We start from the raw sequence: 22,761 nt of genomic DNA on the forward strand, positions 1-22,761 counted from the left end.
AGCGCTTTTAGGTTCCAGAGGCTTTATGTTTTTGTCCATTTCAGATTCTCACCAAAAAGGATCTGGATACATACGCCAGAATTGTTTTGATCATTGTATAGATGAAGAGAGTGAATATCAGAGGAGCCCCAGAAGCAGATTTGGGATGCTTATACCATGACACTTACACAGCTCAAGCTTCAGGTTCCTTTTGGGCCCTAGTAACGTGTTCACATGGTCAGATATGAAAACATTTGTAGAAAGTTTAACTACAGTCAATCACGGCTGCTACCCTTCTCTGCTCTGGCTTCTCGGTGGGTCTGGTGAACATTCTGAGGGGATCTGACTCTGGCTTGGGATTGGTGGGATGTGTTTATATGGTTGACAGGCCATGCATGTACTTCCAGGGCAGGGAAAGGCTTGCAGGAACTCTCCTACCACTGACTGGGCCAACTCACCGTGCTTTGTGACATGAAGTTGCAGAGCCACAAGTTGTATCACAGTATAACTGTGGCCTCAGGTGCCTGCACCAGAGGTGTGTGTGTAGTGTAGGAAAGACAAAGTTTGAAATGCATGGAGCCAGAAGCCAGCCTGTGTAAAGCTGTGAGCAGAAGTAATGTTAAATTTTTTTTTTAATTTAGAAAGCATTTTTGAGGTGTGTCAGTTAATACAAATATTATGCTATCTGTCTGGATTTCATGATGGCATTTATCAGTTTTCTCAAGATTTGTAACTTGTTGCAATTTCTTTTTATCGTTCTAAATTAATAATCACATTTGATTATTAATATGTTAATAATCATATTTTACCTAATTTTGTATTCGTAATTGTGTATTGTTTTCCTTAGAGAGGTCTAAGCTTCCAGCCCTCAATGGTCTAAGCTTCCAGCCCTGCAAAACCTGAATCCATCCCAGGAGCTTTCCTTGGGTCACACTGTGGCCAGGGACTAGGTTCTTTGGATTCTAGCCAGGGCTCCCCCCTTGCCTCAGAGGTCTTGAGTCTGTATGTCAATCATGTGTTTGTACAGTGCTGTTCACACAGAAGCCCCCTTGCAGAGGTTTTCCTCCCCAGAGAAGAGAAAGTCAAGGCCCAGGCCCATGGTGGTGACCTTGACTTAGATGATGAAAGTTCTCTTCCTAGAAAGTCTGGCCATTTCACCACGGGCTGGACTTGCCAGTCCATGCGCTGGAGGATCTCGGGACGGGAGACACCTTGGTGCTGTCCTAATGCCTTCCACGTTCTCTCTGCAGGGCAGCATCCCTCCTGTCGCTGTGACTGGCCACCAGCGTTGTGGACCGAGACCCTCCTCAAAGTCCAGGAGTTGCTACAAAACGCTAGCAAGCCCTCCAGCCACTCTGAGCAGGAGAAATGTGCTGCCCAGAAATTCCACCTGCTGGAGGCCAAAGCCACGGCTCCTGGGGTGCCCCAGTGGTGAGCGGGCTGCAGTTTGGGACAGGGAGGCTGAATAAAGATGTTGTCTGGAGACCATGGGGAATGTTGGCTCCTCTGTCACAGAATCTGAGAGGGGGCAGTGCCTTAGAGCTCACCTCACCTGGCACCATCTCACACCCACTGGCTTTCTACACTGACCCAACAGGTATCAACTCAGTCTCTCAAATGCTGCCAGGGACAAGGGGCTTGCTCCCCACACAGACATTTATCTAATTTCATTGCCCACAGTCATGCACACATGCTTTTCTTTATCAAGCCCAAATCTGCCTTAGCTCTCTGCAGATCAAAGGATGTGCCCAATCTCAACCAAATGGCAGCTATTCAAATATTCGAGAACTGCTACCGCAGGCCCCCACACCTTCCTTTTGCCAGGCTGCATATCTTTTTTCTTTTCTGACTAAATTTATAGACCTTTCCCTGTTCTGGTTTCCTTCTTTGCTTATATTCAACTTTAGCAATATCTCATCTGGGCATGGTGGCTCACGCCTGTAACCCCAGCGCTTTGAGAGGCTGAGGTGGGAGGGTCACTTGAGCCCAGGAATTCAAGACCAGCCTGGACGATATAGAGAGACCCATCTCTACAAAAAACTTTAAAAATAGCCAGGCATGGTGGTGCATGCCTGTAGTTCTAGCTACTCAGGAGGCTGAGGTGGGAGGATCGCCTGAGGTTGGAAAGCTGAGGATGTTAGTGAGCTGTGATTGTACCACTGTATTCCAGACTGGGTGACAGACTCTGTCTCATAAAATTAAAAAATAAAAATCTCTCTTAAAACTGAATAGACTCATGCATCCAGATGAGGTCTGAGCAGCTCCAGTCCAGCAACATCACCCCCTCAATAGGTAGCTGATCTTCTCTTACTGTTGTCCAATGTTTTGTTGGCTTTCCTGGGCTGACATGCCAATCACTCTGGACCACTATCCCATGAACTTCTACTGAACTGGCCTCCTCGGCCTGTAATCCTGATGTGGATGATTTGAGAGAAAACATGATCCCATTCATCATTTGGTGAAAGTTGGGAAATGAGGTGTTGCCTGGGTCGAATGGTACTTACTTACACAATGGGGGGCTCAGAATGTCATCTAAGGTCCTAGTCCAGCCCCAGTGAGGGTGGCAGAGCTCAGCTAAGAATGCAGCAATAAGGTTCCTATTCAGGCCACAATGACATTGAAACCTAGCATCTTTACCAAACTTGACCTTATTTTTAATAAACCCAGCTGAAAACAAAGAAAAGATCTAATATAGCATTTCACAAGTGTTTCACAAGAAGGTAACAGGTGAGGTGCAGAAAGTGATCTATGCTCAAATAGGTTTGGAAAAGACTGGAATAAGCAAAGGTAAATAGGTTTTTGTGGGAGTTGTTTTTGTTTTTGTTTTTTACTGCAGGCTTTAACACACTGGTGGGCATCGTCAATCTCCAAGTGGTACAGTGTGAGGTTTTTGGGGATCTATTTCCCGCTTCTCCCGGTTAAAAACTCTGTTCTTTCACCGTTTCCGGTCCACACTTGGCCTGGAGGAAGTACATTTTATTGGTTTACTCATTGTTTTGGCAAGTCTGTGCCCAGTCCCCGTGCAAGGAGTTCCCTGATCCCTGGAAAGTCTAGCACAGAGTCCCTGCCCTCACGGAGCTTGCATTCCAGTGGAGAAGAAGATGTTTAAAGAGCAACATAGGGAGGCCTACATGCTCAGAGTTGGCAGGTCAGAGTGTGAAGGGACCTGGGGAGCATCTCCTGCAAGTTCCTTGTTCTTCCCAGGAGGAAACAGTGGCTGACAGGTGAAGGGCATCCCAGGTCACATGGCAGAGTCAGGGCTTAGGTCCAGGGCTCCTGACTGCCTGGCCTGTGCTCAGCTTTGTGGTGTTTACCTCCCTCCCAGGCCCTGTTGCCCTCAGTCTCTCGCCCACCTTGTTCATCACTCCATCCTCAGCACCCAACGCAGGTCTTTGATGACTGTTTGTTGAATGAAGCTATGATGATGTGGCTGGGTTAGATGATCTTTATAGTCTCACCTACAGCAGGGGTTCGATGAGTCTGTGAAGAGAGCTGCTTAAGCTCAGAGAAAGGAGTGGTCAACAAAAACCAAGGGAGGATGTGAGTTGGGCTTGAACAATGGGAAAGATGTGCAGAGAGGCAGGGAAAAGGCCTCCCTGCGGGGTCTCAGGAAAGCTTGACTCTGCGGTGTGTGTCTACCCATCTGAGACACCCACACACCCGGCACACGGCAGTTCAGAGTTGTGTCCTCAAAGACTCATCGATCCAAACTCTAAGCTGAACTGGCTGGCCAACTGTTTGTCTGTATCAGCCAAAGTATCTTCTTCTTTTGGCAAATTATAACCAGAGCCCTGGATTCCTACTAATGACAGTGATTATAATTGAGTGCTTGCTGTGGGCCCAGCACTATGCTAATTCCTCCAGATGCATAATCTCAAAACAACCCTATAAGACTGGTATGATTATTATCAACCCCATTTTACAGACAATGAAACTGAGACATAGAGAAATTAACTAAGTTCTCCAATTCATGCAGTCAGATGCTCAAGGCAGTCTAATTCTGTGTATTCACATTGATGGTGGTAGTAGTGTTTCTGCTGTTACATTTTTTAAAAGTTTGAACGTGGAAAATTTCAAGTATATACAAAAGTGGGGAGAATTGTAAAACGAATTACTATGCACTCACTTCCCAGATGCTACAATAGTTGACTCATGGCCAGTTTTTTGTTTCATTCATGCTCCCCTCCCATCACCATGAATTTTTCTGAAGCAAATTTCATGTTATATAATTTCATCCATTGATCATTTTGTGTGCATCTCTCAAGGATGAGGCCAAGTCCTCATTCTCAATCACAATACTTTTTGCCTCCTGACTGAGAAGTTCCTTGACCAGGGGCACCCGCTTCCCCCAAGCCACACGCCAGATTTCAGGCTAGCCACTGCCCCACACAGTGGGCATAGAGGCAACAGGCCCAGGGGATAGGCTGTCCCCAGCTCCTCACCATGCAGCCTGAGCAAATGGCATCTCTCTGCCTCCTCAGAGTGAATTTTTATCGCTGAAGCCCCTGCCATCGGTCTAGTTGCTCTGCAGATGGGGAACTGGATGTGGTGGCTGCTTGGTGGGGTTGTTGACACAAGGATGAGTCTTTCTTGACCAGGTCTGTCCTAGACTCCAACCCTGGCCTTGCCCCTAATCTCAGTGCCTACTTCAGAATGATTTGTGGGGTGGGAGGTCTCCTCTGCCTGGGAGGGGATGACTCCCTACTCCGCCTGGCCTAAGAGCAAGAAGTAGGGATGAGATGGAGCCAAGAACCTGGAGTCAGAGATTCACTGCACTTCTCATGAGCTGGGAGGACCAAGTCTCACCTTTTTGATCTGTGGAAGTGGGAACAGAACACCGACCCTGCAGCATGGCTGTGAATGTCTAAGGAGATGGGCAAGTTGTCTCCGGGGAGTTGTTTAGCTAGAGGAGGACACAGTACCTGCCATGGCCAGCAGGTGTCGCCCAAAGACGGAGTACGAGAAACCTTTGGGCGGGACGGGGGCTCCTCCATGGAGATTATCTTTCAATATTAAATACAGCTGGACTTGGAAGAAGTGGAAGAAAATTCAGCCTGAAGGGTTTCTCCTTTGAAAACTCAGTCTGGTTCTGGCTTTCATTGGAGTTAAAAAAAGTGGAGCTTTGCAGTTTTCTTTTCCTTTTTTTTTTTTTTTTTTTGGATTGCTCCCTCTGTCACCCAGGCTAGAGTGCAAAAGTGTGGTCTCGGCTCACTGTGACCTCTGCCTCCCGGATTCAAATGATTCTCCCGCCTCAGCCTCCCGAGTAGCTGGGACTCCAGGTGCATGCCACCACACCCAGCTAATTTTTGCATTTTTAGTAGAGATGGGGTTTCACTCTGCTGGCCAGGCTGGTCCTGAACTCCTGTCCTCGTGATTTGCCTGCCTAGGCCTCCCAAAGTGGTGGGATTACAGGTGTGAGCCACCACGCCCGGCCTGCAGTTTTCAAAGTATGCTCACATGAAGATCCCACAGCAAGACAGGCATCAATATCCCCATGTTACAGATGAGGAAATTGAGGCTTCAGATAGCAAGTGACTTGCTGATAATTATGCAGGCACTAAATGACAGAACCACTAAGTGACAAAATATAGAATTAGAAGGCCTTCAGACTCTATATTCTGGGCAATCTGCCGACACGTTCCTATGGGTCAAACCCTTAGGAGGAGTCCTGAGACTGTGGCTGGGCAGTCCCTGCCCCTCTCGAAAAGTTAATAGGCGCATGCCCGAAGCCCCTGGCATGGGACATGCTATCCGTTGACAGCATTTACCATCTCTGGGTCTCAGTGGCTACGAAACCACACAGCTACACATGCACACAGGCACAGGTGAGGAGGAGAGAGAGATCCCAGGCTACAGAATCTTGGATCTGTTTTTTCTATTTCCCAGTATTTGGATGTAAGAAGCTTAGCATAGGTCTGGGGGCTGGCATTTGGGAAATCTTGGACTAGAAGATAAACTAGAAGGTTTATGTTCTGTAGTTTCATAAACACTATCCACTTAAGCTTGTCAAAAACACTAATAAAGTGTCTGGCATATACTTAATAGTCAACAAAAATTTGCTTAATAATAAATGGCTGAAAAACACGCAATCACCCAGCCCAGCAGAAGCCTTGGTGAACATTGCTTCGTCCCTCACCCATTTTACATGTTCATAACACTTTGTGGCGTACATATCTCGTTTACACACATGATCTCATTCAGTCTCTTTAATGAGTTGGATATCACAAACCCCATCTCACAGATGAGAAAACCGAGGCTCCAAGACACTAAAGGACTTCCCTAGGGCTGCCCAGCTGGTCAGTGACCGAGCCAAGCTCACGGCCACGCCTGTCTATCCTGCTCCAGCAGCTCTGCCACTGCCCCGCCCCTGCTTCATATCATTTCCACTGCGAAGTTTGAGAGGAGGAAAAATCCTTCCAGAGAGAATGAATCTTCCACATCTGTTGGGGATGCCTCAGATTCAGGAGAGGCGACCTTGGAAGCTTGCCCTGAGACCCCGGACTCAGGAGAAGTCTTGGGACAGGTCCTGGGAAGCCAGCTGCCGCGTCTGCACTCCTGGAAAGTGCAGTGTGGGAAGGGTGGGAGCTATGGGAAGGCGGGGGAAGGGCGTGGCTCTGATGGCTGCAGAGGACATCCCGCCTCTCTGGCCCACTGCTGGATGTGACTCTTCGGTCCTCCGCGGAAGGAAGCTCCAGGCCTCCACACAGGGAACCTGGTGTCTGCCTCCCCCTAGTGCCACAGGACGGGATGGTGGCGCGGCAGACTGCTGTGCAGTGCAACATAGACAGCGGCCAAATTCTCCACTACACAGGTCCTGCCCTTCACCCCAGTCATGTCTCGCAGTGAAGCCGGAGGCTGGGCTCACTCCCTGCCCCAGCCTGTGTCCTTGCCAGCCTCTAAGAACTACTGGAGGAGATGAATGGTGTCCTCCAAAACAGACCTCTGATTCTCAGCTGAGGAGGCCGAATCGCTGCACAGGGCTCCAGATGCCAGGTCCACCCACGCACCCTCCTGGGTTGCCCTGGGTTCTCCCCAGTTCCAGCACAACTAGCAATGCACACACTCTCTCACACGCATTCACATACACACACATACACACTCACACACTCACACACACACACATTCATATACACATAGTCACACACACATATTCACACACACATTCACATATACACCCACACTTACATTCACATGCACACTTACACATTCACACGTTCACACACTCACACACACATTCACATTCAGTCACACACACACATTGACATACACACATTCACACACGCACATTCACATACACACATTCACACACATTCACTCACACTCACATTCACACACACATTCACACACTCTCATGCACACACATTCACATACACACACATATTCACACATGCAATTGCACACACAATCACACAAGTAACACATTCATGCACACTCATACACATGCACACACTCATGGATGCACAATCTCATACACTCATCCACACACAATCACACATTCACACACACATTCACATACACACATACACACACATTCACACACGCAATTGCACAATCACACAAGTAACACATTCATGCACACTCATACACATGCACACACTCATGGATGCACAATCTCATACACTCATCCACACACAATCACACACACATTCACATACACATACACACACATTCACATACACATTCACACTCATTCACATACACACACATTCACACTCACATTCACACACACACTCACACACACACATTCACATACACATATTCACACACGCACATTCACACACATTCACACACACACATTCACATACACACATTCACACATTCACATACACATTCACACACATTCACATACACACACATTCACATTCACACACGTTCGCATACACTCACACACATTCACATATACATATTCACACACACATTCCCATATACACCCACACTCACATTCACATACACACATTCACACACACATTCACACACAGTCACACATTAACACACATTCACATACACACACACATTCACACACACATTCACACACTCATGCACACACATTCACATATACACATACACACACACGCAATTGCACACTCACACAATCAACACACATTCACACACTCATATACACGTGCACACACTCATCCACACACAATCTCTCACACACACACACATACATTCACACTTCGTATTTCCTAGTATTTGGATGTAAGACGTTTAGCTCACATACACACACATTCACACTCACAGAACTCACATATACTCACACACAATCTCACACTCACGTACACACACACACACACAAAGGAGAAACCTATAATCAAGAAACTTTTTTCACAAACTATCCCTGCTTTGGGTATGGTAGTCATAGACCACCCTCCGCTGACTTTGAAGTGAGGACTCCACGGCTGAGCTGGCAGAAGGCCCAGGAGGCGGGGCAACCCTAAGGCTGGGCCAGCCAAGTCTACACTGTGGCCCACGTGGTGCCCGGGAGTGCGTGGGGCTGCGACCCATGGCTGCGCCAGCCTCGTCTACGCTGTGGCCCACGTGGTGCCCGGGAGTGCGTGGGGCTGCGACCCATGGCTGTGCCAGCCTCTCCCTAGACCTGGCCAGTCTGAGGGCAGACTCAGGGGCCTTTGTCCTCCCTGAACAATTTGTCCTGAGAAGCAAGCACGGGACGGAGCTTTCTCAAACGCGGAAGCATTGAAGGAAGGGGCAGTGATACCTGGCCAGGCACAGGAAAAGCCGCAGCGTCGCCTTAACGCTAAAAAGAGCCTCAGAGGTAATCGACCTCACGCAAAGAATGTCCACAGGCTAAAGATAGTTTCTCCATTTAGGGAAACTGAGTCTCCAAGGGAGCTTGCACATGCATAGTTCATTATTGGCTAAGCCAGGGCTCAAACCCAGGTCTGCTGATTCCAAAGCCTGTGAACTTAACTGTGAGGCCAAGGAAGAAGGGATCATGCACACCTCAGACCACCCCAGCTGCCTACCCTGGCCCAACAACTTCCTTGCTCCTGGGGGCATGGAGCAGGGGCAGGGGCGGCCCACCTGCTGGGTAATCAATCACTCCTTCATTCCTCTAGGCCACCAGTCACATGTGCACTCAATGAACATGTATGGAGGGTGCACTAGGTGCCCAAAGGGGGGCGAGGTACTGGGATCAGTGGGTGAACTTTCAGATGCAATCCCTGCCCTCATGTAGCTTATAAGCAGTGGGGCCTCAGATGTGAAGGCAAGCTCAGAATTCACGGGATTCGGGGTCCCCTGGCAGGTGCCCAGGGTGCTAGAGAGAGCAGGTCAGGAACACTCTCGCAACAGCAGAGGCCCAGCCTGGCCCGTCTCACTCCTGCCCCCTGGGGCGGGTGTCTGCGGCCTCCAGGCTACTCCTGGATGATTTTATCGGCTGTGTTGGGAGCATATGGTCCTCGGACATAAGGCCTGAAGTAGTATTTACTGCAGAGCAGAGGACACCGGGCTCCTGTGTGGGCTGGGTTTGGCACGCACTCGGTTACTGATTGATGGGCCATTCAGGAAACAGAGACCACAAGAGAATTCAGCGTGCTCCTGGCTCGGGGCCAAGCCAGCCTCATCTCCTTTGCTTTGTCAAGTGTGTCTTTTTGTCTGCCTTCATCACTTGCTGGGCGCCTCTGTGTTCACTGACAGGAGGACGCCAAGCATGTATTTGCAGGGACTGTGGGGGTGTACCCAGCTTTTCTCTAAGAACAGCTATCCAAGGGGCGGGAGGGAACAACGGGGTCAGCCACAGCTCTCCCCTTACCCCTTCCCCTGAAAAGTTACAGCTCCTTGACGTGTGAGCTGAAGCTTGGGACTTTTGTCTTGTGTCTGTTTTTTCCAAAGCCAAGTCCAGAGACAGACCAGGGCCTTCCCAAGGTCACACAGCAGGCCAAGAGCAGAGCTGGCAGTGAAGCCAATTTTCCATCTTCCACAGTGTGGTCTGTGCAGAGCTGCAGGCAGGGCTTCCGGGGCCACAAAGTGCTTCCCCAGCTCAGGACGTTCCCCTCTTCTCCCCTCCCTGCTGCCCTGCTCACCGGGGGGAATTCCTCTCAGTGACACCAAAGAAGCCCTTTGGGGAAGTGACAGTGAGCATTTCTTGAAAAGGGAACCAAGTTTAGACATCTAGAGACAGTAGCAGCCATGGTGACTGGAGGCCTTCTGGGGCTGAGGAACTTCGGGGTGTCACTCAGGGTGACAGCAGGTAGCCCAGCAAGCCCATAGGAGCGGGACAGGCCAGGCTGGGCCTCCACTGTTTCAGGACTGTTCCTGACCTGGTCTCACCTGCACCCTGTGAAGGGAAGCTCAGAATTCAGGGAGATTCGGGGTCCCCTGGTGGGTGCCCTGCCCTGGTCCCCTGCCCTGCCAGGGGACCCCGAACCTCCCTGAATTCTGAGCTTCCCTTCACATCTGAGGCCCCATGCCTACAAACTGAAAATCAAATCTGCCAAAACAGGGCTTGGGGAGCTGCCACTCCTGAACACAGCTCGTCCCAGTCCATTCTAGACATGAGGTCCATCCACGCCTGCGGGAGACCCCTCCCTCGGCCTCCCAAGGCCACCTTCTTTGCCCCTCCAGTGTCAGGTTGAAGCTCTGGGAATGAAGGTTCGAAGTTGTAAACCGGATTTCTTCCCAAGTCCTCAATCACTCAACGGCAAACTATGAAGTGTCTGCAGCCTGTGGCTCCTCCTGCAGCCAGACCTGGGAGCGGGCATTGAGTCTGAGCCCCGGGTTTCTTCCAAGGCTAGGACACTCGGGCCCCTCTGCGGCTCTCCCAGGGCAGCCCTGGGCTCAACACTGCCCTCCCCATGTCCCGGAAGGAGGCTGCTGTGGCCCCAGCTCTGAGGCCCAGGCCCAATCCATCTTCCCAGCCAGTGACTCGCTCTGACAACAGGGCCGAGCTGCCGTGGCATTTGCCTCTGATCTCCGCTGCTCAGGCATTTGTCAGGCAGCCTGCGAGGAATGAAGAATGGGCGCTTGGTGAGGCACAGATTACCCGCCCCAGAGGCCCTTGCTGAATTGCAGTTCAGAGCTCAGCTGCCTGGGGCCACGGATCAACAGGGAGGCGACTAACCTTCCCCGCAGCAGCCCCTGCCGTGCGGAGCAGAGGGAGGGTTGAAGCCCGGAGAGCCTGGGAGGAGACTCTACACCACCCCCTGCCCTGCGCCTTTCTTCACACAACACCCCTCACTCCCTCCACTCCCAGCCCTGTCTGTCTAGGCAGCCCACTTCCTTCACTAGAGGCAGCACCAGTGGAGACGCTCAGTTCTTTGGAGCACCCCTTCCTTGCTCCCTGTACAAGAGAGAGTTCAGAATTGCTGGGGCGGGGTGGAGATTTCCCCTGATGTCCCAAAGCATTTAGAAAAACTGGAGGCCTATGCCAGGGGCACCCTCACCCTGGACAGGAGATCAGCCTGTAGGAGCTAGAGACTGGCCTATCTGAGGCTCTACTTCCTCTGATGGGGAAGTCCAGGCCGCCCCGTCAGGGAGGGCCTGCCAGAACCCAGCAGAAGCCCTTCTGCCCCCATGCCCACAGGGCTCTTTGGAGCTGTGCAGAGGCTGGGTGGGTTTGGGCGGTGGACGCTTTAGCAAGGGATAGGGGTGGGACTGGCTGCTGGCTCACAGGCTAATTCTCCTGGCCCTCCCTGGGCTTCCCGCCCAGCTCTTCCTGTTCATGGGTACTGTGAGGAAGGCCAGGACTCAGCGGACTTAGCAGAGACCCTGCAACCCCATTGCCCAAGGCCAGCACCTCTGGGCCTGGGGGCTCTGGAACTGCTCTCCCAGGGGCTGGCGGGGCAGAGCTACCTGTCCTCTCCCCAGAACGTGAAACAAGTCCAGTTTCCCTTGGGCCCTCACCTGCTCCACCTCCTGCGTTCCCGTCACCCTCGCCTGGCCATGCTCACCTACTAAGCCGTGACTGTCACCTTTTGCTCCACTTTGAGTTCACCTGGGGAGGCAGAACCACCACCGACGTCCCATCAGTTGAATCAGACTCACTGCAGCTGGGGTGAGAAGAGCTACTCAGGCAAAGCCTCTTTCCCCTCCCTCCCCACAAACGTCCCTGCTTGACTTCTCTGCCCCTCCCCATGTCCTACTGTCGTTGATTTACTCAGACTACAGGGTTAGAGGCTCGCCGTTCCCCAGGCTTTGGGGAAGATATGTAGATCACGTGGGGTCTCTGCCTCTGGGAAGGAATGAGCACTTAAGACTCCACAGCCAAGAATTACCCCAGAGTGGGGCAAGTGCTGTACCTGGGGGGGTGAACAAGCGGAATGAGAAGAGCTGAGGGCTTTCCTAGGAAATCAGGCCACCAGACGGACCATTCAGGAGCCCCTCCTCCCGGCAAAGGCCCTTGGAAAGGTTGAGTTGAAAACACGCAATTGGAGGGGATTCGGCGCAAGCCACATGCTCCCTCTGGTGGTCAGAAAGGGAATTGCGCCCTCAGACGGAGGCTGTCGTGGTCGGAGTTGTGTGATTAAGAGTAATTCACCCAGTCATTTCCCAGGCTTGGTACATCTTTGTGACTCAATGCAGGTCTGAATTGTGGAAAATCCCAAAGTGAAGCGAAAGTTCAGTAACTGCCAGCCCACGTGACCTTTCTGGAGAGGGAAGGGAAATGTTCACAAGAGTCCTGGCTAGGAAGCAAGTCCCAGGCCTCTGAATGCCACCTGGGGCCATGGGGCTCATTAAGCCTCGGCCTGCAGAGGCCACCCCCCAAGCCTCATATTCAACCAGGCTGGGGGAATCTGGGTACGTGGTGGTTTGAAAAGCCCCTCAGGTTCAGACCTGATAAAGCCTCACATTTCATAAGGAGGGAGGACTTGAGGCAGGGTCAGCGAAGGGAAGTGACTCATCCAGAGCAGGTGAAATTTCCCTTTGAGGGTGGCAGGCTGGATTGTCCTCTGTATGGAACATTCTAGAAACTTGACTCTTCTCTAGTGCTCTTATGTGGGCCACAGGTCTGGAATATCCCTCTTCCTCTGTGCCTTGCTGCTGCGTCCAAGAGGCTTTGGGAGCCCCCCTCCTCCTGAAAGTCCCCCTGGCTGGACCTGCCCCATTCGTGTTCATTTCTCCCAACCTCGAGGGAGAGCTCAAGTGTGTGCCTCTATCTCCTGCATAGAAAAACTGCATTCCGTTTAAGGGCTTGGCCGACACCAATGAGTCCACATTTGGAGTGGGGTATCATAAGGACTTGGTGCTAAGTTGTAAGTCACCAGGCCTTCCTCTGTGTGGCTCCTGGTCTCCTCTGGAGTTTCTCCCCCCAACCCCAGGCCTTCTCTGTTTCCCCTTCACTCTCCAAACCCCCAGGCAGTCAGTGGGGAGTCCACCTCCCTGCCCCACCAACTACTCCCCGTCCTTTGGATGTTCGTGTGATGGGAAGAGCTCTGGAAGGGGAGCCAGAGACCTGAATTTTACCTCTGGCTCTGACTCAGGCTGGCCATGTCACTCTGGACAAGCCACGGCCTCTCTTGGAGCCTCAGTTTCCCCTTCTGTAAATTGAAGATGGTCTGTTTTGCTCTCTAAGGACCCTTCCCTGCTCAAGCCTTCTGGTTTTTAGGAGAGTTGGTGGTTATCAGGGACTGGGGGAAGTGGATTAAGACAAAGAGCTTAATTCCCAGGTGGAGCAGGATCCATCCTGCCTCTGGCCCCCAAACATGCCGTGTTCATTTCCTGCTCCAGTAGCTTGATTCTCCTGCCAGTTCTCCTCTCCCCTCCCTCAAAAGCTTGCAGGCCCAGATGAGGAAGCCAGACGCTAGGTGGTGCCAGAATCCCACAATCCCTTCAGCCTTAGAGGCCTCTGAGTGAAGGGAGGGAGAGGAAAGGGGGGCTCCTTCCTGGTGCAGAAGCTCCCAGAGGCCTCCCTCCATGACCTCAGCCTTGGACTCATAGCAAAGGGGGCATGGGCATTAGGAGTTGGGCACTGGTGGGCAGAGCGACCTGGCAGCATCTCAGGCTGAGGCTGCCCTGAGTGGGTCCCTGCCTGCATGGACGGGGACTAGAGCAAGTGTGTCGATGGTCTCACTCTCACCATCTGTTCCCTGGCCCCAGGCCCTGGAATTAACCAAGCCTCCAAATAGGTGGCCCCAAGAGTGGAAAGAGGTGGCCTGAGCTCAGTACCAGGAGGGGACTGGGAAGAGGGCTGGCTCCTTCAGGACACGTGCGGAGGCCCAGCAGCAGGCCCCTTGGACCCACCCACCCTGGCCCAGGGGTGTACATGTGGAAAATGGCAGAGCACAGGAATGTGACCACACACAGGCTCGCCTTGGTAGCCTGGGGCCTCTCCACAGCAACTCCTAGGCAGGGTTGCTTCCAGGATCCCAGCAGCAGCGCCTGGCGCCTGGGGCAGAGGCCTCGTGGGTATCCAACAGGGCCGTGGCTTTGACCCCCTGGGCCTTTCAGACATCCCAGGTGCATAAAAGCCAGGCTGAGGCCTCTGTCCCCAGGGCTCCTGCCAGTTCAGGGGGTACAAGGAGCGGCCTACAGATGACAACACTGAACTTCTTGCTTTTACAGGCAGACAGGTGCCTGAGCAATTACTTGAAAAAACAAATGAGACCCGGCTGTATTTGTACTTGAACTTGGAGAGGCTGGTGGTGACAAAGGAGGCAGATAGGCAGGCAGGCGAGAGAAACAGCGGTCTCTGACGCTAACTTTATTATGAGCATGAGGTGGCAAGGGGCAGGAGGTGGCGATACCACCTGGGGGTCACATTGAGTCTGGAGCTTCCTTCTGCTCAAGCGCTGGCAGTGATGGGGACAAAGGTCTACAGCCCAGGGAAGAAGGGGAGGTAGCAGAGGCAGGGCCTGGCTTCCCAGCTGGCCCCTGTGCAGTGGGTGGCACTGCTGAGGCTGAGAAGACAAAGGCAGGTTGGGGCTGGGCAGGTTGCAGCAGAGGTTGGGGTTTTATTTCCTCCTTGTCCATCTCACTTTTCTCCAGGGCTCCTCTGTGATCTCCTGTGGCACACACTGCACGCCAGGCCCTTGGCAATCATCTGAAACACACGATAGGTGACAGACCACCTGGCTGATGTGTGGGTGACCCTAAAATTCTCCCCTACCCAGTCCAGGAGCCAGAATTCTTCACGGTTGCCCCCAAGCCTGCCCTCCCCTCCCGCCACCTTCCCCGGGCCCTCCTAGCATACCTGCTGTTACAGCTCATCTTCAGTGATTTGCCTGGTGGGGGAAGGAAAAGCAACAGGTGAGAGGACCGGGGGAGGGGTGGGTCTAGGGATCCCTGAGGCTGGGGACCCCTCCACAGTGGCAGAGACAAAATCCTCAGCCCACCCCTCTTCCCCAGCCTGGAGCCCCTCATCGGTCACCCTGGGCAGCGCTCACCTGCGCTTCTTATTGGCCCCACAGCGGAATCTTCTGCCTTGAAAAGAGAAAAGATTTGTTTCCAAGGACTCGTTTTCCAAGGAGACCCTGGAAGACTCAAAATTCTTCCAGTCTCTCCTACCTCCCTCCTGCCAGTCAAGACTGCAGGGTCAGTCTTGGAGGCCACATTTGACTGTCCCATTTTATTTTATTTTATTTTATTTTATTTTATTTTATTTTATTTTATTTTTTGAGACAGGGTCTTACTCTGTCACCCAGGCTGGAGTGCAGTGGTGCATAGCTCACTGCAGCCTCAAACTCCTGGGCTCAAGCAATCCTCTTGCCTCAGCCTCCCAAGTAGTTGGGACTATAGGCACATGCCACCATGCCCAGCTGATTTTTTTTAAAAAACTTTTTTTATAGATTGGATCTCACTGTATTGACCAGGCTGGTCTTAAACTCCTGGTCTCAGGAGATCCTCTTGCCTTGGCCTCCTAATATGCCGGCATTACAGTCACGAGCCACCGTGCCCAGCCTTCTTTCTTTTTATGTAAGGCTGAATCACAGGCATTCAAGAACCTAAGTCAGTCAGTCAGCAAATGTTTACTGGAGCAGATCCATGGTGGGCTGTTGGCATATCGAGAGCAGCAGCAGACACTGGGCCATCATGGTGCCCCCAGCACAGTTGCCCGATGAACACCTGGAGAAGGATGGCAGCAAGTCCAAAGCAGAGCCCCTTGCTTAGGCCACTTGCCTCCTGTGCCTATGTGCTCAGCTACCACCCCGCACCGCCCTCCAGGAGCTGCCATGGGCAACACGGGAAAATGGGGAGACCCACAGGACTGTGTCCAAGCCTTCGGGTGGGGTGCAGTGGCACAAGTGCATGGAATTCCAGAGCCCACAGGTGTGCTTCCTGTATCTTCTTTCCATGGGTTGTGTTTTCTGTGTGTTTTTCTTTGGGTTGGACCAGAACAAGTCAATGTGCAGTTATTAAGCTCCTGCTGTGTGCCCCTCGGGGCTTGAGGATACATAAGTCTCCTTGTCTCCCCCAGAACACTCCGAGTCTTCACTGGACCATTCTTAGAGCGCTGTCCTGACTGCTGTGTCTTTGGATGCTAGCCCTCCTCTTGTGAGGCAGGTGGGATCATCCCTATTTAACGGATGAGTTTGGGACCATGGTTAGCAATGGGGGGCCTAGTGCCCCTGCCTGGCCCTCCAGTTACCCCGCAGGTTCACTCTCACCTCCAAGGTTCCTTCCGGGCCCACTGGAGGGTGCACTTGAGCAAGCGGGAACCTTACACTGTGCTCCCAGAGCCTGGGCACCTGTTCCCACATCCTGCAGGGGCTGTGCTTGGTGGGGAGGCTCACCCCTTCCTTGGGGACTCCGGAAAGCCAGCCTGCTCAGCGGCTTTGAGAATAGACGTGCCCCGGCCGGCACCCCTTCCCTGGAGGCCACCCCACTTACTGAGGAGGATGAGGAGTCCCACGATGAAGGCCAGCCCGGCGAAGATCAGGCCCCCATTGCGGACAGTCTCATAGTCTCGGGAAAGAGAGGGCAAGAAGAGTGGGATGGGTGGTCTCTCCCAGCAGCCATCTCTCCCCGCAGCCCGCCCGCAGCAGCCCGTGGTCACGGGGGGAGATAAGGGGCACAGAGCATGGACCTGGGACTGGGAGAGGCCGCTGCTTGGTGGGAGGGGTCCTGAGGGCTCAGGAAGGGTGAACAGGGGCCCAGGCTTACCATAGTAGAATGGGTCCACATCCCCTTTGGGGCTGCCGCCTGGGAGAGAGCCAGAGGTGGGATGAGAGGAGTCACCAATGGTGGGCCAGCCACAGGAACAGCTGGAATTCCCTGTCCTTCCCTTCCCAGAGGACCCCCAAGGGTCCAAGCGGGCGAGGGGAGGCTGGGAACAGAGTGTTGCTAAAACCATTGCCAGCAGGCTTCTGCTCTAGGTGGCTTCAGACACAATCAACTGGGGCCCAGATACCAAGTGTCAGAGGGGGATCTGTGCTGTCTGGGGGGCCTCTGACCACTCCGGAAGGGAGACAATCTCCTGCTCCTTGATTCCTACCGTGGTAGAAAAGGCCAGGAGAGGCCTCTCCCATTAGACTCCCAGAGGCCTCTCTCCACAGGACCATTTGGCTATCAGGTGCTTAGCAGGTATTTGTGAAATGCATGAATAAATAAAACAGAACCTTAAAGTTTATCAGACAGAAGGAGGAAGCTGAGCCCAATGTGTAGACTTGTCCAAAGTCCTAACGATAGCTGAGATGGACCTCCTGTCCTACGTTACCATCCTCAGGGGAAGCAGATCTAGTTAAGAAACATTAATATATAGTGCTGGTCAGGCACTGGGCAAAAGCTAACAAGAGCCTAACTCATCTAACCATTATGGCAACCTTATGAGACGTCAAAGTCATTCTGGTGTAATCCACAAGAGGATGGAAGTACAGAGAAGTAATTCCCCCACAGTTATAGAGCAAGTCAGGAGTCGAGCTGGGGTTTGAACCCAGGCAGCAGGGGGCTGAGAATGGAGGTGCATAAGCCCTTTGCTCTGCCGCTTCTCAATGGCAGGAGGGAAGGAGCCCATCAGAGGCAAGTTCCTGCCCCTGCCTCCAGTGGCCTCCCCCGGATTTGGAGCTGCTCAGCAGGCAGGTCTCACAGTGGTGCCCTGCAACTGAGTACACTTACCCCGCACAGGCCAGAAGGTGGCCTGGCCGGGACGCTTCTGCCACAGCTGAGGGCCACTACTCTTTCTTGCCCTGCTGGAGCCCCTTCTTGTACCAGGGAAGTAGAGCCCAGGAGGAAGGAATGCGCAAGTCAGCGCCTTCCAGGCTGTGGCAAACTGTGCCCCTGGGCAGTGGTGAGACTCAGGGTCTGGCAAGCCCAGCTGTCCCCAGCAGCCAGTCCCTGGGCCAGGAAAGGACAGGCCAGGAAGAGTCAGTGCCCATCCTGACGGGCCTGAGGTGCTGGGTGCTCAGGGAGACCATGAGGGACCCAGCGTCTGCGCTGTCATTCCAGGTTAGGTTCAGGCCTTGTTCAAGATTATACGTGGATTAAAGTGTCAGAGCTACAGCTAGACCCAAGTCAAGGCTTCCCCACACACCCTAGGAAACCTCCTCCTCCATGGTCACCTGGCCCTGAATCACTTGCCGAGACCCTGTCTGCCCAACACCCTCCCCTTTCTGCATCTGGCTCAAAACCCACCTCTGTCAGCAAGTGCCCCTCTTGGTTTCCAGGCCTGAGTCAGTTCCTGTGACAGGAAGCCTTTGAGGTGTGTGACTTGAACTTGGGGGGCTCTCACCCCAAATCCAGCCTAGGAAGGCTGACCAGAGGGGCCTGCTCCTTCTCCAGCCAGATGGACCCCGTCTGCCTCCTGCCCAAGTTCAGATGGTCTAGCAAGATGCATTGAACTCAGGGCGGGTGTGTGCCAGGAGGCTGAGGAGGGACGCTCAGCTCTCCATCTTCTATCTGCTGCCGTTCTGCCACTCAAGTTATCTTTCTTTGGGGTTAAAGCAGGGTTCTCTTTTAAGTTGCAAATTTTCTTAGAGAGGAGGCCGACAGGAAGAGGGGCTGGGTACTCTGGAAGGCTGAGGTGGCAGAGAGGGAAGGGTAGAGTCCAGCTGACCCTGCAAAGGCAGGCCAGTCAGAGCCACCCAGCCTCACACACGCCCGGGCACACACACCAGCACACTCACCACCGTCCATCGACAACCCAGTCATTTCCCCAGCTGAATGGGCTGTCTCCACTCCCTTCTTCCTGCTGTCTCTGCTTTTTGGAGAGTGTCTGGCTGCCTCCGCGGGGTGGCCGGGGACGAGGCGGGGGCATTAAACATTAACAATGCCAGGTAATATTTACCCTGGTCACAAGAAAAGCGGCAGTGTGGATGGAGGGGCTCCTGCGGCAGGGTGAGGAGGCGCGTGGGGAGGCAGGGGCAGGGAGGAGCTGGCTGAGTTTCTAAACCCTCCCAAAGGAAATTTCCAAAGAGAAGGGCTGGGATGGGTCATCGGTGGTGCTGTTCTGCCAGCTGGGGAAGCCACAGCTGGGGCGGTGGGAACAGGAAAGTGGAAGTTGTACAATCTCTTCAGTGTACACTGTACTTGGGAGCTTCCGGGGGCAGTGTCAGGGGTCCCACACGGCCCCCAGCCCAGGCAGGGCCCACCGCACCAGCCACCATGGATGCCACCGCTGCAGCTGCTGTTCCTTATGTGGCGCTGGAGGCTTTCCTGCAGTGGTCCCTAGGAGCCTGGCCCACTGCTCCCCCACCACATCCCTGGAGCACCCCCAAAGCCCACCAGCAGTAGATCCTCCAGAAGGGTGCTTCATCTGTCTTCCTATTCATCCATCAACGTGCACCCTGCAGGTCACACCTCAGTCGGAAGGGCCCCAGTCATCCCCAACTAATTTCTCCTTCCCTGCCGCCCCAGTACTTCCTCCTACCACCATTTGGCCTGGCTCTTGGATTGTTTCCTTGCCAGTTTACCATGGCGCATGCAGGATCCTTAAGGACGGGGCAAGACTTTCATCGCAGGGAGAATCCCCTGCTTTTATGGTTTACCAAGCACTTTCCTCATTGTTATCTCCTTAAGCTTTATGTTTCCCGTTTTACTGATGAGGCAGGTGTCTAAGGCACAGAGAGGTGGGGGCCTCGCCCAGGGTCACACAGCCAGTGTGGGGGAAGTGGAGAATGACAGTCAGGCCTCCTGCTGCAGGAGGCAGCTGCTTTCCACACCTCGCAGGCAGCCTCCCGACTCCACTGTGACCTCCTTCACCCCGGGACTCCTGTGCTGGGTAGTCGTGGGTACTGTGGAATCCTCGTTAAGTTCTAGTCCATTGAATTGGCCTCCAGAAGAGGCTGAAGCCCAATGCCCACCAAACAGCCAAGGTCAGAGGCCAGCAGCCACCAGGGGTGCTTGAGCCCTCCTGAAGGGAGCCACTCTATCTATGAATCCTCCCCAAGCAGGGGCAGGGCTTGGCACTTGAGTTCACACCCTGGCCCTCTCACTTGCTAATAATATGGTCTCAGTCAATTACTTCACCTCTCTGTGCCTCAGTCTCCCCATCTGTAAAATGGGCACAGTACCCAGCTCCTAAGGTGGTTGTGAGGGGAAGTGCGATAATGCATGCAAAGAGTGTATCCCGGGGCCTGGCACACAGTGAGTGGCATCATTGTTACTGGTATATGTGTGCTGATTGAAGAAATAACAGGCATTAGCTTTTGGCAAATGTTTGCTGTGGGACATGGAAAAGCCAGCCACTCTCCAGTGAAAGTGGGCACGAATGAGTGAGCTGGAGGGAATGTCATGGCCCTGAGGATCAGGTGTGCAGCTTCCTTCTTCTTCCAGAGCCAAGGAATATATATTTGTGCAAACATCCCAGCAGAGCCAGCGTTTGGGGAAGATGGGCCATGCGCCAGGTTCTTGGCATGCACTGCATCACTTAGTTCCTGCTAGCGCCGTTTTACAGATAAAGAAACTGAGGCTGCTCCTTTGCTTTCCACAATAGTCCCTGGAGGTGGCCAGGGCAGTGTCATGATCCCCACTGGGTACACCAGAAAAACCGAGGGCAGGAAGGTGAAGGGACTTGCCTGAAACACACAGTTAATGGCAAACCGGAGGTAGAAAGCCCAGACCCTCAAAGGTGTGCTACCAAAGCTACTGCCGTCTCCACACAAGACAAGGTGCTCCCTTTACTATGCAGGATTGTGTCATCTTACTGGGTTTTGTCTATGTTTGTAAGCCTCCGTGGATTCTTTCAGGAATAATAAGAGTGTAAAAATAAGTGGGAAGTTAAATAAATTCATCTGTCTATCTATCTATCTATCTATCTATCTATCTATCTATCTATCTATCTATTGACAACCCAGTCATTTCCAAATGGACTGTCTCCTCTTGCCTCTTCCTGCCGTCTTTGCTCCTCAGCGGGGTGGCCGGGGATGAGGCGGGGGCATTAAACATTAACAGTGCCAGGTAATATTTACCCTGGTCACAAGCAGAGCTGCAGTGTGGATGGAAGGGCTCCCGCTGCAGGGGGAGGAGGTGCCTGGGGAGGCACCTATAGACGGATAGATGGATAGATAGATAGATCGATAGATAGATAGATACGGATGATAGATTGATCAATAGATAGATGAATAGGAAACAATAGTTGAAAGCTAGTTGCATTTTTAAACTCTGTGTGAAAGGCACTGTTGCAAACACTTTACAGAAATTAATTTTTTTTTTTTTTTTTGAGACGGAGTTTCGCTATTGTCGCCCAGGCTGGAGTGCAATGGCATGATCTTGACTCACTGCAACCTCTGCCTCCCTGGTTCAAGCGACTCTCCTGCCTCAGTCTCCTGAGTAGCTGGGATTACAGGCATGCGCCACCATGCCCAGCTAATTTTGTATTTTTAGTAGAGACGGGGTTTCACCATGTTGGTCAGGCTGGTCTCGAACTCCTGACTTCAGATGATCCACCCACCTTGGCTTCCCAAAGTGCTGGGATTATAGGCATGAGCCACTGCACCTGGCCAGAAATTAATTCTTTAGTCATCACAATGACTCTTACAAGGTAAGGAAGGCATTATTATCACCCCATTTCATAGAGGAAGAAACTGAGGGCCAGAAAAGTTAAATAACTTGCCTGAGGTCAGATGGCCAGAAAGTAGGGGAACCAAGATTTGAAGCCAGCAGTCTGGCTTCTGAGTTCCTGCATCTCTGAAGGACGGATGGACAGACAAGTAAATGAGGTGGTTGGACAAGCTGCCTTCCCTGCCCTCGCAGCTCAGAGATGCTCTGCCACGTTTCACAGCAGGCCCGCGACTCCATACGGAGATGCTCTCTTTTGGACGTTCTGCCTCTCTTCCCTTCTGCCTTTCCTGCCCTTCTGGGGAGCTTGTGGGTGCACTTGAAAGGGACGGGGCTGGCACCTGTGTCAGAGCCTGAGCAGGAGGAGGAATGGGGTTCAGAGGACTCACCCAGGTACCACCTGTCCATAGCAGGAGCTGCTGGCTGTCTCCAGGAGTGCAGGAGAGCAGGGAGGTGCCGCTTGCCCGGGGCCTGGATGGAGAGTGGCACTCCCTCCCTTCGCACCTCAGGTGAGCCCACAAACAGGAAGAGACACAGGCAGGGAGGAGGGGCTGGCAAGGGAGCCCTTACCTCGTGCCCACTTGCTAGGGCAGGTTGGGGCAAGGGATCCACGTGAAAGCCAGGGGAGATTCTCTGACCTCCACCTGGCACCTGGAGATGGAGAGGCCGTCAGATGCAGCAGAGCCAACCACAGCCCCAGCCCTGGCCCTCTCCCTCGAGAGGCTCCATGCCGCAGCCAGCCCAGGGTGCCCGAAAAGGGTACAGGAGCCAGGAGGAATCAAGGAACCCAGTCTTCCCCAGGTCCCTGGGCTGGTGGCAGCTGAGGGAGACCTTCAGGGGCATTGGATGGGTCCCCTGAACGTTACTCCGCTGCACCTCCGTCCTCCAGCCCAG

The 22,761-nt window shown here is 53.0% G+C and overlaps 1 protein-coding gene across 5 annotated transcripts; it reads right to left on the bottom strand.

The window, feature by feature from the left end:
* Nucleotides 1–14,606: 14,606 nt before the first annotated feature.
* LOC105476427 (FXYD domain containing ion transport regulator 2) lies at nucleotides 14,607–22,518 on the bottom strand. Of its 5 annotated transcripts, none has more exons than XM_011732384.3 (6): nucleotides 22,257–22,473; nucleotides 17,038–17,076; nucleotides 16,765–16,839; nucleotides 15,321–15,357; nucleotides 15,128–15,158; nucleotides 14,607–14,977 (listed from the first exon to the last, which is right to left on the bottom strand). In XM_011732384.3, the coding sequence occupies exons 1-5, from the start codon at nucleotides 22,273–22,275 to the stop codon at nucleotides 15,134–15,136; spliced, it is 195 nt and encodes a 64-aa protein (XP_011730686.1). In that variant the 5' UTR covers nucleotides 22,276–22,473; the 3' UTR covers nucleotides 14,607–14,977; nucleotides 15,128–15,133. The 5 variants fall into 5 exon arrangements, with proteins under 5 accessions (XP_011730686.1, XP_070931731.1, XP_011730689.1 ...); XM_071075630.1 differs by lacking the exon at nucleotides 22,257–22,473 and adding an exon at nucleotides 18,996–19,432 and having other exon boundaries at nucleotides 14,607–14,974; XM_011732387.3 differs by lacking the exon at nucleotides 22,257–22,473 and adding an exon at nucleotides 18,996–19,426.
* Nucleotides 22,519–22,761: the final 243 nt, after the last annotated feature.

The sequence above is a fragment of the Macaca nemestrina genome, chromosome 12 (assembly GCF_043159975.1).
Source record: "Macaca nemestrina isolate mMacNem1 chromosome 12, mMacNem.hap1, whole genome shotgun sequence".
NCBI classification, from domain to species: domain Eukaryota; kingdom Metazoa; phylum Chordata; class Mammalia; order Primates; family Cercopithecidae; genus Macaca; species Macaca nemestrina.